General features: G+C 42.7%; 1 protein-coding gene across 5 annotated transcripts in view; it reads left to right on the top strand.

Annotated features, from left to right (window-relative positions):
* The window catches only part of LOC120917489 (EH domain-binding protein 1-like), a 468,369-nt gene that overhangs the window by 108,569 nt on the left and 341,489 nt on the right, over positions 1-18,311 (top strand). For all 5 annotated transcript variants that reach the window (XM_040328818.1, XM_040328816.1, XM_040328817.1 and 2 more), the window contains exon 2: positions 16,457-16,514. In XM_040328818.1, the coding sequence (XP_040184752.1) occupies positions 16,457-16,514 (58 nt within the window). The remainder of the gene's footprint in view (positions 1-16,456; positions 16,515-18,311) is intronic.

Raw genomic sequence — 18,311 nt, 5'->3', positions numbered from 1 at the left:
AATGGAGTAGCGCTGAAAAAAATGGAATGAAGGCCTTCAAAGGACAGAAGGCTGTATAAACACAATGTCTATCAAGGTGGTGTGATATACAAAAGTGAGGAAAATCATTAATGAAAGTCCATGTGAAGAACAAATTCGGAGCGTGACACCCCAATGTGATTCAGGTTACGTGGAGTCTGATTCCAATAAAAAGATACGACTTGCTGACCCTTACCACAAAGAAAGATCCTAACGGACCAAGTCAAGCTGGATTCACTGGGTATGCTGGAGAGGATCCTCTCTATAAGTACAATCCCTCCAGGGGTCACCAATCGATCAGTGAAACGACCAAATAAAAAGGAAAAAAAACTCTTATAGTGTAAATCCGTGTATGATGATCATAAACATGTATCCCCAGTGACTGGTAATAGACAGTGTGAACATAAACAAACCACCACCAGTACACACACTGACCCTTACCAGAGCCACTGATCCAACAGGATCAGTCAGAGCATAGGGGATAAAACACAGTAGGCAGCGATGGGACGTCTCAGCCAATGTTGGAACAGGAGATGCAGCAGGTAGAATATGTGAGAGGAGGAAGAAAGACTCACATAGCGTAATACCGTAGCGATATTTAATAAAATAAAGTAGTAACACTTACAATTGGGTATAAAAATAACAGCAGGGTATGCGAAAAGCCGGCCGGCGTGTCAGAACGGATCCTCAGATTGCGGTGACGTCAGCACGTCGCCTCCCAACGTTTCGTCTGCTCTAGACGTGGTCACGGGAATGAGGAGACGTTCTGCGTCACCGCATATAAACGTAAAGTGGGCGGAGAGTCAACTGGACAGCAGTCTCTGAAGATCGTCCGTCCACCATCTTGCTTGAGGGCAAAAGTCAGGGAAACACACGTGATTGCAGCATATGCTCCTAGACTGATAACAAATTATGTATAACCAACAACAGGAACCTAAGACGATCCTATCGAAGGAACCATAGAAAAAAAAAAAAAATTTGTATTGAACAAGGTTCAAAAGACATGTCTGATGAACAAAGAAAAGAAATTAGAAAAATTAATTATATATCATCTGAGACTGGTGTCCAATTGGCTGACCCAAAAACAACATCACATTCAAAAATAATCAAAAAATATATAAATTAAAATAGAGATTAAAATTAAAGAGGATATCATACACATCAGGTTATTGACAAAAAAAGACATATATATATCCTCTAAACTGATGCCCATTCAGCAAACCGAATCGCACCAACACAATTGATTATGGTCATTAGTAATTATCACAAAAATAGTGTCATATATGCAGCCACAAAACAGACATGACACAAGCAAACGTGTAGGGATCAAAAGTTTGCGAATAATGACCTAATTAAAAAACTGCACAAATTATGCTGTATTAATAAAGGGCAAAACAAACGCATAATTGTGTTATTAAAAATTCTTAAAAAAATTCTTAAAAAAATTATCAAATTAAAAACACCTAAAACAGTTATCAATAAAGGAAGACATCATGCACCTAAGCGTTATCAATAAAACAATTGACATCTACCTCTATGTTCATACCATGAGGTTCATAACATTTTAATTGGTGAATCCACATCATCTCTGACTGTGAGATGCTCCTCACAAGGTCACTCCCTCTCCAGTGTGCCTGAAACTTTTCAATTCCCAAAAAAATTGTGCCCGTGGGATCCTTATTATGAGCCAACAAGTAGTGTTTGGACACAGAATGATTTGGGAAACCGTTACAAATGTTTGTGAGATGTTCATTCAACCTTATATGGAGGGGACGTTTGGTCCTTCCCACATACTGGAGTCCACATGGACATTGGAGTAGATACACCACTCCCACAGTAGAGCAGGTAATGAATGTTTCGATAGGAAACCTTTTGTTTGTATGTCTAGATCCAAAGCTGATCGTTTTCTTAGAGATTTGGCGATTGACAGCACAAACATTACATTTGCCACATTTAAAAAAACCCACCAGGCCCGATAAAAACATAGAAGGGATCCTGGGTGGGTCCAAAACATTGGGTGCCAACTTATCCTTCAAGGATGTCGAACCCCTGAAGATGACCCGGGGTCTATCAGGTAGTATGGCACCCAAGATTTTGTCACTCTTAAGTACATGCCAGTGTTTACTGATGATGTGTTTAACACTGGCATGTTGGCAACAATAATCGGTGACAAAAGGGGTTCTATAATTACCCCCTTGATCGTCTCGGGGTTTAACACAAAGTAAATCCTCGCGGTTGGTTTTGGTCACCAGATCCAATGTGTCAATCAAAGAATTTCGATCATAACCCTTTTCAACAAAGCGTTCTGTTAGAACCCCAGCCTGATCAAGAAAAACACTATGTTTACTGCAGTTCCTTTTCAACCGGAGGAATTGTCCTTTAGGCACAGCTTTAAGCCAAGTGGCATGATGACAACTGTCACTTGGAATGAAGGCATTCCTATCCGTGCTTTTAAAATAGGTGGCAGTGGTGAAACCATCTTGATCTGCAGAAATAGTTAGATCCAAGAAATTAATTCTGTCCTTACTGGCCTCATATTTGAGTATGATCCCCCTATTGTTGGTATTGAGGAATGTCATAAAGGTAGATAGTTCATCCTCAGACCCTGTCCAAAGGAGGAGGATGTCGTCTATGTACCGCGCCCATAACCGAATATGGGGCCTAGTACTGACACCGACGACATCCTCCTCCCATTTGGCCATAAATAGATTGGCCAAACTCGGGGCATATTTAGCCCCCATCGCCACTCCCTTATCCTGCCTGTAAAATTGGCCATCATGCCAAAAGAAGTTGTGGGATGCGGCATATTGCAATAACTCCATGATGAAGGAGATTTGAACAGTTGGAAGTCCTGAGTCCCTTTCAAGAAAAAAAGAGACGGCTTCCAATCCCAGATCGTGTGGGATCACGGTATACAAGGAAGTGACGTCAGCCGTCACTAACCACAAATCTGGTGTAGGCTGTATATCTGACAACAGATTTATGACCTGTCTGGTGTCTTTTAAGTAGGAAGGCATATTCCTCACCAGAGGCTGAAGAAAAAAGTCAATATATTTGCCCACCCGGGACGTCACCGAGTCGATGCCACTGACAATAGGGCGTCCCGGGGGGCAAATAGGGTCTTTATGTATCTTTGGAAGATAATACATTATAGGCACCCGAGGTGCCTTAGGGACCAAGAATGCCTTCTCTTTTTTATTTAAAATGTTGAGGCGAAAGCCTTTATTTACAATCTTGACAAGGGCTTTCTTGTACCTGTCTCCTTTATGTTACTGGCCGCTTCCTGTATATGGATTCATCAGGTAGTGTACGGTTAATCCGTCACTTCCTCTATGCCGCAATGTCTCCTGGGAACAATGACAAAAGCTCCCAGGAGACATTGCGGGATCGAGGAAATGACAGAATACCCGCACACTACCCGATGAATCCATATACAGGAAGCGGCCAGTAACATAAAGGATTACTAAGGTACAGTGGATCGAAAAAAAAAAAGCAAAACATGTGGTTTAGTAATAATGCATATGAGCGTATCATTTTTCTTTTTTTTGGTGGGGGAGTGGATCTTGGGTGGGAGTTCCCACACTTTTTTCCCCAGGACTTGACCCCTGGCAGTGTCCATTTAACTATAAGAGTGCCCAACCTCAGCAATGACAAGTACAGGCTCCAGTCAACATTCTGTCATCTACCATCTTCCTCGCTGCTTCTTCTTGGTCTTGAAATGCTCTTCTTCCACCATTGGAGTACCAATGATGATGCAACTCCTTACATGTGCACATATTCTCGACATGCCGAGACACTGTGCCAAAAAGTGTATATGCAAGAATGTAAATTAGGAGCCAAAAACAACTTGTAGCAATTTTTAACTGTTGAATTTCTGGTCCACTTTCAGTAACTTTATTGGGGGCAGATATGGTGGACAGTGCCAGATGCAGCACAGCACCTATTTCAATACTCATACTGTCCAACAATGCATACTACCCTTTAGTTCTGCGTGTGGCAATTCCAATAGATTATACAATGTTTTTTGCCGATTTTATTTTTAACAAATACTAGCATTTTTGGAGAGTTTAGTTCCCAGAAAAATATGTTTGGGCTACAAAAATGTTATGATGATAATAATAATACTAATATTATTAAAAAACTCTTGACTGTTTAAACTATCTAATAATGACTAAATCACATATATTGACCCATGTCACAATACCTCCCTCATCCTATTTAGCCGTCCTTAACCTAACTTTATTAAACCATTTCTACGCTCTGGGTCATGTGGATCTGCCTTGAGAGTGTTTACACTCTGTGCCAGAACAGACCAAGGCCCAAATCCAAAAAGCTGGAGCAACTAGGGAAAAATCCATTGTGCAGAATGCAAATACCACACAGATATTAGTGGGGTTGCAGTGTGATTTTAGTGCATTTAATGTGTTTCTACCACACCGACCAAGTGTAAAATCAAAGTTAAGTTATGGGTAACATCTTCTACATATAAAAGTCAAATGTGTCCCAAAAAAAAAAAAGGCATGGCAGGCACATCATATACGTGATCGAGATGCTCAAAAGCAAGTGTTATTGTTTGTGCATTTTGCATAAATAATATCTAAAGTTCACTACAACCAATATAGCCAGGGAAATATTTCTGTCACTGCGAATGACAAGGTCTAGCTCCAAGTGCACTCAAAAAATTAGCAACGGCTTTGCAAAAGTCTGATCTCGGATGACTCTTCTTCACCTGACTAGCTTTGGAAACGTGGGGTGGCCTTAGGGAAGGAGAAAATGTTATACAGGGCAGAATGTTGGAAGCCTCCTAACATCACCTGTAAGATAATAGGAGAATACAAATTCTGTTTGGCTGATCATTCTTCCCAATTTACTAATGTTATATGCTCTGCAAGGTTGTAATCCATCAATTGTTTGGTAATTTTGGGTAGGGACATGGTTAATTTTGCTAAGGGAGAGATCTGTACTGGTGGAATTTTGGCTTGGGGAGTGGGGGAATTTTTGGTTGCACACTGTCTACCGAGCTGTGGATTATCTTTTCCTGACTCCCGCACTCTGTGTTACATATACCGGTACTTGACACTAGGGATGGGCCCGCGACATCGGGTGTTCTCCTGTTTGCCGAATAGTGAACAATTTGGGGTGTTCGCGGCAAATTTGAAAGCCGTGGAGCACCCTTTAAAAGTCTATGGGAGAAATGAAAAGTGCTCATTTTAAAGGCTTAAACGCATGGTATTGTCATAAAAAGTGTTTGGGGACCTGTTTTTTTTTTTTTAAAAACTGCCATTTTTTCGGAAGCAGTGATTTTAATAATGCTTAAAATTAAACAATAAAAGTGAAATATTCCTTTACATTTCTTTCCTGGGGGGTATCCTATAGTATGCCTGTAAAGTGGCAAATTTTTCCCGTATTTAGAACAGGCCCTGCAGCAAAATGACATTCTAAAGGAAAAAAAGTAAATTAATACTGATTGCGGCTGTAATGAATTGTCAGGTCCTGGCCAGCCATACTCAGCCGTACCCAGCCATACTCTGCGATATACAGCCGTACTCAGCCATACCCAGCCGTACTCAGCCTTGCTCAGCCATACACAGCTGTACTCGGCCTCTGTATGTGGCCAGGCTGTGGAAAAGTCTCCCACATGTGGTATCGCCATACTCAGGAGGAGTAGGAGAATCTATTTTGGGGTGTAATTACATGTAAGTACATGCTATGTGTTAGAAAAATTGTATAAATGGACAACTTTGTGTTAAGAAAAAAATGCGTTTTCGTTTAATTTCCACATTTTCCAAAAATGTGTAGAAAAAAATGACATGTTCACAAGACTCAGGGGGCCAAATCCACAGACATGCAGCCTAACTTAACTTTTCAGAGTTAAGTTACACTGCCGCAATTTTCCGAAGTTAAGTACCGATCCTCAAAGCACTTACCCGGAAAATTGCGGCAGCGCAACTTAACTCCGTCCATCGTAAGGCGTTCCTAGTTTAAATGGGCGATTCCCATTTAAATTAGGCGCGCTCCCGCGCCGGACGTACTGCGCATGCGTGTGACGTCATTTTTCCCGACGTGCAGCGCGCGAACGTAATTTACGCCGGGCTTTGTGGATTGCGACGGGACAATAAAGTTGCGACGGGTGGAAAAAAAAATACGCGCCGGGAAAAAAAATTCTAATTTAAAAAAAAATCGCGGCGATCGAAAAAAAGGTCTGGTTTTACATGGTGTACTAACTTTACACATTGTAAAACCAGCCCTAATTTTACGCGTGCAAATCGTAACTTACGCAGAAAACACAAAGCTTAAAAGCTTTGTGGATCTGCTTAAGTACTCATTTGCATACGCTAGGCGGCATTTCGACTCGAAATGCCCCCAGCGGCGGATGCGGTACTGCATCTTAAGATCTGACAGTGTAAGTGTCTTACAGATGTCAGATCTTCTGCCTAACTTTGGAAAAATCCTTTTGAGGATCGTTTCCAAAGTTAGGCACAGAGATACGCAGGCTGAACAGCAGTTCCGCCTGCGTATCTCTTTTGTGGATTTGGCCCATTATGCCTCAGATTATAAGTTGTTGTTTTTTTTTTCTAAAACGGGGTCATTTTTGGGGCGTTTCTATTGTCCTAGTGCTCTAGGGCCTTCAAAAGAGGTAGTTAGGAAATTAGATGTGTAATTTATGCTCCAGAACACCTGAAGGTGCTCCCTGCATGTTGGGCCTCTGTAGGTGGCCACGCTGTGTAAAAGTGTCACACATGTGGTATTGCTATACTCGGGAGGAATAGCAGAATATGTTTTAGGGTGTAATTTGTGGTATGCATATGCTGTGTGTGAGAAATAACCTGCTAACACGACAATGTTGTTAAAAAAAAAAAAAAAAATCTTGAATTTGCAAAGAATTGTGGGAAAAATTGACTACTTCAAAAAAACTCACCATGCCCCTGTCTAAATACATTGGAATGTCTACTGTCCAAAAATAGGTCATTTGGGGGTATTTGTACTTTCTTGGTATGTTAGGGTATCAAGAAATTAGATGACCAACTAATATACACCAATTTGTGTTATTTTTACCAAAGATATGTAGCAGTATAAATTTTGGCCAAAATTTATGAAGAACAATTACTAATTTGCAAAGTTTTATAACAGAAACAAAAATGCATTTTTTTACAGAATTTTTAGTCTTTTTTCTTTTATATTGCAAAAAATAAAAACAGCAATGATTAAATACCACCAAAAGAAAGCTCTATTTGTGGGAAAAAAAGGACAAAAATGTCATATGGGTACAGTGTCGCATGACTAATTGTCATTCAAAATGTGAGAGCACAGAAAGCTGAAAATTGGTCTGGTTAGGAAGTGCCCAGTCGTCAAGTGGTTAGAAAAGTCCAGCGATGTAGCTCCGACGATACCGGAAAAAATAAAAAGCCGCTACTGATGCGCCTCCATAGGAGACTCCCATTGAGTGACGCTACTCCTGCCGTGACAGCTCTTGTATAGCTCAGGGTGGGGCCACCCGGGGACGTACACAGGTGACCCAGCCCCCCTCTGACACCACGGGGGTTACCTGCGGTTTCCCCATGGCATCAGAGGGGGCGGGATCACATGTGTACGTCACCTGGTGGCCCCACCCTCAGCTATAGCGTCACGGCGGGAGTAGCGTCACTTGATGGGAGTCTGCTATGGAGGCGCATCTGTTTTTTTTTTCGGTATCGTTGGAGCTACATCACTGGACTTTTTTCTTTTTTAATAAAGGACTTGTCCCAGCCTGGCTCTTGTTTTTTTTTTTTTTACACTTTTATGGGTGAAATGGTAGGGGTGCAATGTACCCCGTTACCAATTCACATAGTGGGGGCCAGGATCTGGGGGTCCCCTTGTTAAAGGGGGCTTCCAGATTCCGATAAGCCCCCCGCCCGCAGACCCCCACAACCACTGGCAAGGGTTGTGGGTAGGGCCGAAACAACTAATCGATTAATCGACAACTATTCGATTATGAAATTAATCGATTACAATTTTCATAATCGATTAATCGGCCAGTAACATAATGGGGTTAAAAAAACTAAAAATCAGCCCTTTATAGTACAAAAAAACCAAATCGCTACTGTAAATATTACTTTCACTGTCCCACAGTAAAAAAATTAACCCCTTACAGTAGTGATTATTTGCTCTTTTTGTACTTATTTTTGTTTTTTTAACACCCATTATGTTACTAAACATCTCAGGCCGGGGTCACACCTCTGTTTTTTGGTGCATTTTGCAGAAACACACTACAGTTCATTTACATGTTTTCCTATGGGACAGGTTCACATAGCGTATTTGCGTATTTGGAAAGGGCAAGGACTTTTTAACGCAAAGTGGTGCTTTTTTTTTTTGGTTCAATATACTTCAATGGAGAACCTGCAGAAAAGCATGTAATGTGTTTTTGCGGCAATTTGTGTTTTGTAATCTGCCCAACAACAAATTGGCTCCAAAAAAAAAAAAATGAAAACATTTTTTTTTTAAGGCTTTTATCCGATTAATCAATTCATCGAAACAATAATTGGCCAACTAATCGATTATGAAAATAATCGTTAGTTGCAGCCCTAGTTGTGGGGATGAGGCCCTTGTCCCCATCAACATGGGGATATGGTGCTTCCAGACCCCAAAGCATCCTCCCCATGTTGAGGGCATGTGATACGGTTCAGGAGGGGGGGCGCTCTCTCATCCCCCCTCTTTTCCTGCGGCCTGCCAGGTTGCGTGCTCGGATAAGGGTCTGGTATGGATTTTTGTGGGGATCCCTATTCCATTTTTTTAATTTTGGCGCGGGGTTCCCCTTAAAATCCATACCAGACCTGAAGGGTCTGGTATATATTTTGAGGGGGACCCCTAAAAATTATCAGACATGAAGGGCCTGAAATGGAATATGGGGGGACCCCTACGCAATTTCTTTTAACATTTTGGTTCGGGGTTCCCCTTAATATTCATTTCAGACCCAAAGGGCCTGGTAATGGACTGGGGGGGAACCCATGCCATTTTGATTTCAATTAATTTTATCTGTATTGCCGGGACCCAACAATTCATTACAGCTGCGATCAGTTTTAAATTACTTTTTTTTCCTTTTCCTTTTTTTCCTTTTAGAAACTTAATTTTGCTGCTGTTCTAAATACGGGAAAAATTTGCCACATTATAGACACCCCCCAGGTACGAAATTTAAAGAAATATTTCACTTTAAAGCAGAGGTCTACCCAATTTATTTTTTAAAAGCCAGCAGCTATAAAATACTTCAAGTGACTCAATCCAGTGTTCTTTCCTGTATCAGAAAGTTCCTTAAATAATCAAATGTGATAAATTCTTGATTGCTGTGAAATTGTGTTCACCCATGCATTCGTGAGATAGGGTTAACCGCTTACCAGAGGTAAAGACTGTTTTCCACCAGTCTTATAAAGCCTATGGGAAGTCAGGTCTCCCAATACCTTTTCAGTTGTATTGAAACTCAGCATTCAATCCAGGTGTCATAAAATGGAACAGAAAAACTTCTCATAGTGCATAACGTTTAAACCAAAGAAATAAGTTTAATAAGTAATGCACTTACAGTTATGTTGCCAAAAACTGCATAACGGTGGACAAAATGAAAAGCGCCTCAGCTGTAGTGTTCCGATGCTCCTCGCTACTCAATCTGCAACCACGGCCAGCGTTCAGGACGGTATTCCACCCTACTAATCCCCAATAGTCACAATTCTGTCCCCAGTAACTATCTGTGACACATATATAGGTGGATGCATACAGAGATATGCATCCAGGGGTGTTATACCAGTTACATTGCCGGGAAACATCTAAGGGACAGGAGGTTATATTGCAGTAATCAAAGATGAATGTGGCCACGTGTGTGTTGGAGTTTGAGTTGTACCAAAATTGATGCCCTCTTTTTTTATGATGTCCACTTGTTGAACTCCCACCAATCCCACCAGGAAAAGGATATACACCATGTCATCATGGTGTAGGCTGGGACTTGTCTTCAGGGGTTGGAACCTTCTTGCAGTAAGAAGCGTGGATCCAGGAGTTCTTTCCTGCGACCTTAACAGAGGTGGTAGTAGTTATCAGAACCTGGAATTGTCTGTCAAATCTCGGTTCCAGTGAGTACTTTCTTATAAACTTTTTTATTAGTACCCAGTCTCCGGGCAGCAGCTTGTGGGTTCCTGTGTCGGAGTCTGGGTCTAGAATGGAAGAAAACACTTGTGCATGGTAATGGGTTAATTCACGAGACAATGCGGTCACATAATTGGTCAATACATCAGACTGTAGTTGTAACTGTTGTGGGAAATAGCACCCAAGCCTGGGGGCTGACCCGAACAAAATCTCGTATGGAGACAGCTTGTACTCTGTCACTGGTCAGATTTCGGGAGCCCTGAGAGAGACCATGCCGAAAGAATACCACCTTTGTGGAGCACCACTGCAACTTCTGCTTGGATGCCTTGCATCCCTAGCCGGCCAGAAACACTTGTAGGCTTTTTGACTTGCCCTCTGCGGTGGGGAGGTCGTCTGCACACAAGAAAAGGTCATCCACATATTGCAACAGCGTTATGTCGGCGTTCTCTTCTTGCCAGCTACTCAGGATGATAGTCATTGCTTTGGAAAATTGGGTGGGGGAGTTCTGTGCCCCTTGGTGTACTGTCTACCATTGTGTGTGAAGGCAAAAAGGTACTGATAAGAACAGGGTTTGACAAATTTGCTTGGAATCTAGAGGAGCCAGCTAAAAAAGTTAGGAAGCAGAAAACGCGCCCCGTCCGGCCAAGCTCGCGCACAGAAGCAAACACATACGTGAGTAGCGCCCGCATATGTAAACGGTTATCAATCCACACATGTTAGGTATTTCCGCGATCGTTAGAGTGAGAGCAATAATTCTAGCTCTAGACCTCCTTTGTAACTCAAAACATGCAACTTGTAGAATTTTTTAAAACGTCGCCTATGGAGATTTTAAAGGGTAAAAGTTTGTCGGCATTCCACGAGCGGACGCAATTTTGAAGCGTGACATGTTGGGTATCAATTTACTCGGCGTAACATTATCTTTCACAATATTAAAAAAAATTGGGATAACTTTACTGTTGTCTTATTTTTTAATTAAAAAAAGTGTATTTTTTCCCAAAAAAAGTGCGCTTGTAAGACCGCTGCGCAAATATGATGGGACAAAGTATTGCAACGATCGCCATTTTATTCTCTAGGGTGTTAGAATAAAAAAAATATACATAATATTTGGTGGCTCTAATTAGAGGAAAGGAGATGGCAGTAAAAACTGTAAAAAAACACACATTAGAACTGCTGTTTTACTTGTAATGCCAACGGCCACCACCAGATGCCGCCAGGTGACAGAAGGAAGCTTGGGCCTTCACAAGGCTGCAACGCCGCGGCCTAAATTTCCGGCCGTCGCGGGCCCGCCGCGATCGCGAGGCGGTGGAGGTGAGGGCGCATGGCGGCGGGTATTGGGTGTCAGAGGGGGATGCGGGTATTGGGTGAGGCGGGTATTGGGTGTCAGAGGGGGATGCGGGTATTGGGTGAGGCGGGTATTGGGTGTCAGAGGCCATCATGAGAGGAGTTGTCTTCTAACTAATCGGACTGGATTCTAGCCTTTTTGCCACCAATAAAAGTGAGTCAAGGCTTTCATATGCACATTAAAACCTAGGTCAGTGAATGTCTGCACTAACCTGGCATGGTATTTCTTAACAGTTTCTGACTTATCCTATGTTATGTCTTGCAAAGTTGTGGCCTGGTCTGCCAGCTTGTCCTTAGCCCAATTGTGTAATTGGTCGCAGAATTCTAGGCCTCATTCATAGTCAGTGTCGTTAAATGTTCAACCTACTTTAAATTTTTTCTCCATGATAGACCAGTATGCGTCACCTGCTTTCATGCGGCAGAGGTTGTACAGGTCCCTCCAAGCCACAGCATAGGTACGCTGTATTTGTATTATGCTGCGATAAAAGGGCATTGGCTGCTTTTCGGGTCAGGCAGGTTATTCACCAATGACATTACTTGGGGCGGGTTAAAGGTAATGTACATTATTGGGGCACCTTCCGCTGCTTTAATGCCCCTCATTACTATGGGGGCTGGTGGGTGTTGAGTTTGGGGTCGGCCACTCCAGGGCCTTGGGCTCATCTGGGTATCCTGACCACTGGGATTCATGAGTGTTTTGGTTATAGTGAGCACGGGTGCTCGGTTACTGCTATGGCCTGGGTTACTGCTATGGCAAGTATTCTGAATAATGTGTCTGGCGCCAGGTCTTGAGCTAAGGGTAATAGCTGTTGGGGTATCAGGACAGGCAGGGGAGGTGTCTGGAGGGGGCCTGGCTGGTTGGGGATGTTCGCAGCAGGTGGTGTGTCAATGAACGGGTTCTGTGTTGTGGGCAAGACATAAATTGTGCTGTCTGGGAGCTGGGCAATGGGAGGCAGCGCAGTGGCTTGGTTGCTGCCAGCTGCATATTCCCCTGTCACAGACTCGTTCAAACTTGGCATCAAAGTTACAGGGGTGTTTAGGCTAAAATACAAACTGTTAGCATTTAACACAGAGTACAGGGGTGTTGGTGTGTTTTTGGCTTAGCCCTCTTCCCCTTGTATGGGGGTGGGTCAGGTAGGGCATCAGGGACACTTTTTGCTTCATGGTACACATATACAACATTACCCCCCTGCTGGGTTCCACCCAGTTCTCCTTTTGGATTGCTCTTGCCACATTGAGCCAAGCCTCTGCAGTTTTTAGTAGATCATTGTCAGATAACACTACCCGTTTTTTTCCTTCAGCATTTTCCGCCATTCCTCCGGCTGTAATCTACCCCCTGGAGGAATGAATGGTGATGCTACAGATCTTGGCCAATTTTTTTGCTTTCTTGACATAATTTTCCCCCCTCTCTCTCCGTAACTAAATTAAATGTGAGTTTTCCTGTCTCTGGCTTAATCAATTTCTGCCCCATTATTTTCTGTCTTGATGTCTGGGATATTTATGTGTCTGCTCAGAATTTGACGGGTCACGAGGTTCCCTTATTGGATTCTGAAAGGGTCTGGCAAATCCTGTATTGTTCACCTGGTAATGGTTCAGACTATGTCCCAATCTCAAATTAACGAGGACGAAACAGATAGTAAGACAGGGAGAGGATTTTTCTATAGTGCTCGACTGACACCTGGGTCGCCCCTGGTGCGTCTTCCCAAAACGTAGACTCAGTCACGGGGTCTGCCGGTCCAAGACGGCCACAGATTACAGGTCTGGTAGTTTGTGACCACTCACTTCCCTCAACAAGACATTTAACAAACAGATGAGTACAGCAGGTAATATTCAACAATGAAATCCTCAAACTTTCACTTTCCTCTATTTCTTTCTTGTTCAGGACACCTTCTGACACTTCCTTTAGCAATCTTTGTAATCCCAACTTTCCTTGTTATACCCTCCTTCAACTACTTTGACCAATCCCTAATCAATCCATAAACACAATTATTGTATAACATGACATTTGCATGAATTGTAATAGATGTGTATGTTTCACCCTGCCAAAGGAGTTTGTCCATGTCAGCTGAGTCCGTGTGTGTCAATCTCTTTCAACATCACAAATCATGTATCACAGACCCATACAAAACAATGTTCTTACAGGCTGCAGATAATCAGAATACAGGTCCATGTAATGGACCCCGGGCAAATATTACCTGTCTAGGTAAGCCTAGATTAAGGCTTACCTGTAGGTGCAAGAAATATCTCCTAAACCTACACGGTTTAGGAGATATTTACAATTGAGACGAGCGCTGATTTGTACGGCACATGCGAGCCGTAGACAAAAGCGCAGGTGCACTGAGCGTGCCGTTTTTCTTAATGGCATTAATGGGGTTAATGCCGTATGTCCGCGCATTTTGAGTCGTTTCAGCCAACTTTTGTCAAAGTGTGCTGCTTTTTTAACTTTCTTTGTCCTCTGTCCTACCACTGTAACCTCTTGCTCATCTGCCCCACCAATGTACCCCTTTTCTCATCTGCCCCACCACTGTAACCCCCTTTCTCATCTGCCCCACCACTGTAACTCCCTGTACATCTGCCCCACCACTGTAACTCCCTGTACATCTGCCCCACCACTGTAACTCCCTGTACATCTGCCCCACCACTGTAACTCCCTGTACATCTGCCCCACCACTGTAACTCCCTGTACATCTGCCCCACCACTGTAACTCCCTGTACATCTGCCCCACCACTGTAACCCCCTGTACATCTGCCCCATCACTGTACCACCCTGCTCTTCTGCCCCACCACTGTAACCACCTGCTCATCTGCTCCACTGCCATACCCCCATGCTCTTCTGTCTCACTGCTGAACCAGCTTCTCACCTGTCCTAACACTGAACTTTGCATTTTTATACTCAACTTATCTGCTCATCTGCCCCACCACTGTAACCCCCTTCTCATCTGGCCCAACACTGAACCCACCCTGCTTTGCGCAGCAAAAGTTGGGTGTGATTTTCATTGCACTGAATACTGGCTGTGGCTTAAGGGGATACAGAGTTCAGGGGTTCAGTAGTAAGTGACTCGAAGGTTCAGGAATATTTTCAATGAAGTTCCCAGAAGCTCAACAGTAATTCCACAAACTTTCACCTGATTGTGATTCTCAATCACAGCAAAATCCCTTTTTTTTTAGATAGTGGCAACCAAGCGAGGCATCATCCTCCATATGGTGGGTGGGTCTAGCAGGACTTAGATTGGCTTTAGCAGTGGCCAATGACAGTCTTCCTCCACCTGGAAACATGGACCGCCCCCCCAAGCAGAAAACCCAATCTCTTCCCCATCACAAAAGCTGACGATCGCAGCTACAGCAACGCTACGATGTTAAACACGTCCGCCACCTTTTTCCTTTTGTCCACTTCTCCTTTTTGGTTGTTTTTTGTTTTTTGAACTTCATTTGCTAAATAAAGACATTGTTTCAAGGAGTGCGGCGGTCCAGGACCTTTTCTATCTAATGCACCTTTGCACAGCCAGCACCCTTTTGGTTCAGTGGGACGGAAGCAAAGCCAAGGGATCAGCAGTTTTCAGAGCGGTGTATTTTCTCGCAGCTACAGCAAAGTTTGAGAACCAAACAATGTTTCCCATCTTCCACAAGGTGTGGGGGCACAGTGCCTCCCCCTCAGTGCAGGTGCGGCGTGGGGAAATCTGAAATTGGAATGCATTAGTGTCTCACTGACTGAGGAAGTCGAGTGTCGTCAAAAAGAGGCTACAAGTGCCGCTTGCGGCACCCATGTCAGAGGGTTGCCTGCCTCTGGTTTATACAGTTCCTACTGGAACTTTTGATGAATACAACATCTCAGTTTTGATACATTTACAATGGGTATTTTTAATTTGGCTTGGTGCCAATCTGTGAAGTTGAAGCGTATTTTCTACAATTGTGTCATGTTTCATGGTCTACATTCACTCTTGAGTAATGCACCAATACCTGTCTCAAATGTTATGCACATGTGTCAATGTCAGTTTGAGAGATAGTTTTGTGTTGCTAAAATGAATAGAACTAAAGTTACAAGCAAAACCAGTACCATAAGATTTTTTTTTTTTTTGTGACAAAAAACTGTAGGATATTTTGTGGAGACCTTTTAACATAAAGTCAATATGGGTGTTGTCTATACAGAAATGCATTAAACATTGTGGGAACAAAAATCTTTTTCTAGACCCTTTTTCCTATTTCACCTTATGGCCTAATAGGGTAACATAGAGAGATGTTTAGAGCCAGAATAAAAAGCGCCTCTAATGCCCCGTACACACGATCGGAAATTCTGACAGAAAAAGTCAGATGTGAGCTTTTGAACGGAAACTCCGACCGTGTGTATGCTCCATCAGACTTTTGCTGTCAGAATTTCTGCCAACAAAAGATTGAGAGCTGATTCTCAAATTTTCAGACGGAAAAAATTTCTATCCGATCATCTGTAGCAATTCTGATGCACAAAATTCCGATGCATGCTCGGAAACAATTCGACGCATGCTCGGAAAGCCTTGAACTTAATTTTCTCGGCTTGTCGTAGTGTTGTACGTCACCGCGTCCTTGAAGGTTGAAAGTTCAGAGAATTTTTGTGTGACCGTGTGTATGCAAGCCAAGCTTGAACGGAATTCCGTCGGAAAAAAACATCCAAAATCGTTTGTACGCGGCATTACAGCTGCGGTTTTAACACCATGTGTGTAGGAGCTCAAAAACACATTAATTGATCTATGAATGATTACAGAGCTGCATTCGTTTGTGTTTTTTTTTATGTATCTACCTAGAACATAGAGTACAGTGTTATGTTATGTGAACATTGTGGAGACTGAATTGTTGTTTATGTTCATTAACTGTATTAGAGCTCTTTCATATAATTATTTTTCATTATTTAATTTTATATTGACTATCCTGAAGCTGTCAGTTTATAAGCCCCATTAATGCTGGTAAATGTGTAACTGTCTGTTTTTTTTCTAACTGCTTTTTTTTTTCTCTTTAATCTTTGTAGGCAGCCAGATAAAGTTGTGATTGTATGGACACGAAGGAACAGAAGAGTCTGCTCCAAGGTATAATTGTTTGGCAATTGGCTAAAACTTCAGTATGTCATAACCTCTATTATATTTTAATCTGCTTCTGAATTTCCCACTAAAATTATAGCAGTGATGACTTGTACAAGCTGATAAAGCGCCTTGCAAAAGTATTTATACTCCTTGAAAGTTTCCATATTTTGTCATGTTACAACCAAAAAAGTAAATTTATTTTGTTGGGATTGTATGTGATAGAGCAACACAAAGTGGCACATAATTGTGAAGTGGAAGGAAAATGATAAATAGTTTTCAATTATTTTTCCCAGCAGTTTTCCCGTCGGAAAAACTGCGATGGAGCATGCACACGGTCAGAATTCCCGCCCAAAAGCTCTCATCGCCATGTGTACGAGGCATTGGTCAGCAAAATACTTGAGACTGGGGTGGAGGTTCACCTTCCAGCAGGACAACAACCCTAAACATACAGCCAGAGAAACAATGGAATTGTTTAGATTAAAGCATATTCATGTGTTAGAATCGCCCTGTCAAAGTTCAGACAGGTCAGGGATAAAGTTGTGGAGAAGTTTAAAGCAGGGTTGGGTTATGAAAAAATATCCCAAGCTTTGAACGCTTCATGGAGCACTGATTAATCCATCATCCAAAAATGGAAAGAGTATGGCACAACTGCAAACCTACCAAGACATGGCCATCCACCTAAACTGACAGGCAGGGCAAGGAGAGCATTAATCAGAGAAGCAGTCAAGAGGCCCATGGTAGCTCTGGAGGAGCTTCAGAGATCCACAGCTCAGGTGGGAGAATCTGTCCACAGGACAACTATTAGTCGTGCACTCCACAAATTTGACCTTTATGAAAGAGTGGCATGAAGAAAGCAAAGGAAGTCCTGTTTTCAGTTTGCGAGAAGCCATGTGGGGGACACAGCAAACATGTGGAAGAAGGTGCTCTGGTCAAATGAGACCAACATTTAACTTTTTGGCCTAAAAGCAAAACGTGTGGCGGTATGTATGGCGGAAAACTAACACTGCACATCACCCTGAACACATCAGACCCACTAAGATACATGGTGGTGGCAGCATCATGTTATGGGGATGCCACTCAGTGGTAGGCTGGTGGGTTAACACTCCACTACTAGTCATATTTTGACAAGTTATAGTAGAAGTTCAGCCTAAAATGAACATACCTTTTTTTTCTGCCGAACTGGTCCCCTGGTCCCACACTGAGCTGTCAGCAGTGGCTTCTCTGTGTAGGCATGTGCAGGAGACACAGCCGACAACGGAAGCCTCATAGTAAGTCTATGGGTGATGTCACTTACTAGGCCTTTTTATTGTCGGGTGTCTCTTCTTCACAGCACCTGCCACTTGGGACAGGACCGGATCGACTGCAGAAAAGGTATGTATAGTGATTTTTGAGCCACTTCCCATCCCACCTATAATAATATGACAAGGTGTCTCTGCCATCCTGGGTGGCCATCGTATGACGTCCTCGGGCCTCCCGGCCGGTAGGGGCCGCAATGTCCACCAGGTGAAATAAATTGCTTTGTTACGCTAAATCAAATACAAAAAAATAATAATTAAATAATAATAAAAAAAATGAAGCAGCTAACACAATATTGCTGAATACAATGAATAAAAATAGAAAATGAGGTGTAGCGCTAAAATAATACAGAAAAAGTTATAATAAATCACTCCAGTATATTGCTATTGAAGCATGAATCCAATCCAGAAAATCCAGGAAAAAGAGGAGATCAAGTGTAAAGGGAATAAGAGAGCCGCCACCAGCACCCAAACACACTGACCCTTACCGTCAGTACATCGGCAATGC

The sequence above is a fragment of the Rana temporaria genome, chromosome 11, assembly GCF_905171775.1.
Source record: "Rana temporaria chromosome 11, aRanTem1.1, whole genome shotgun sequence".
Lineage (NCBI taxonomy): Eukaryota > Metazoa > Chordata > Amphibia > Anura > Ranidae > Rana > Rana temporaria.
The sequence above is the reverse complement of the archived record's forward strand: the minus strand, read 5'-3'. Positions and strand labels throughout refer to the sequence as shown.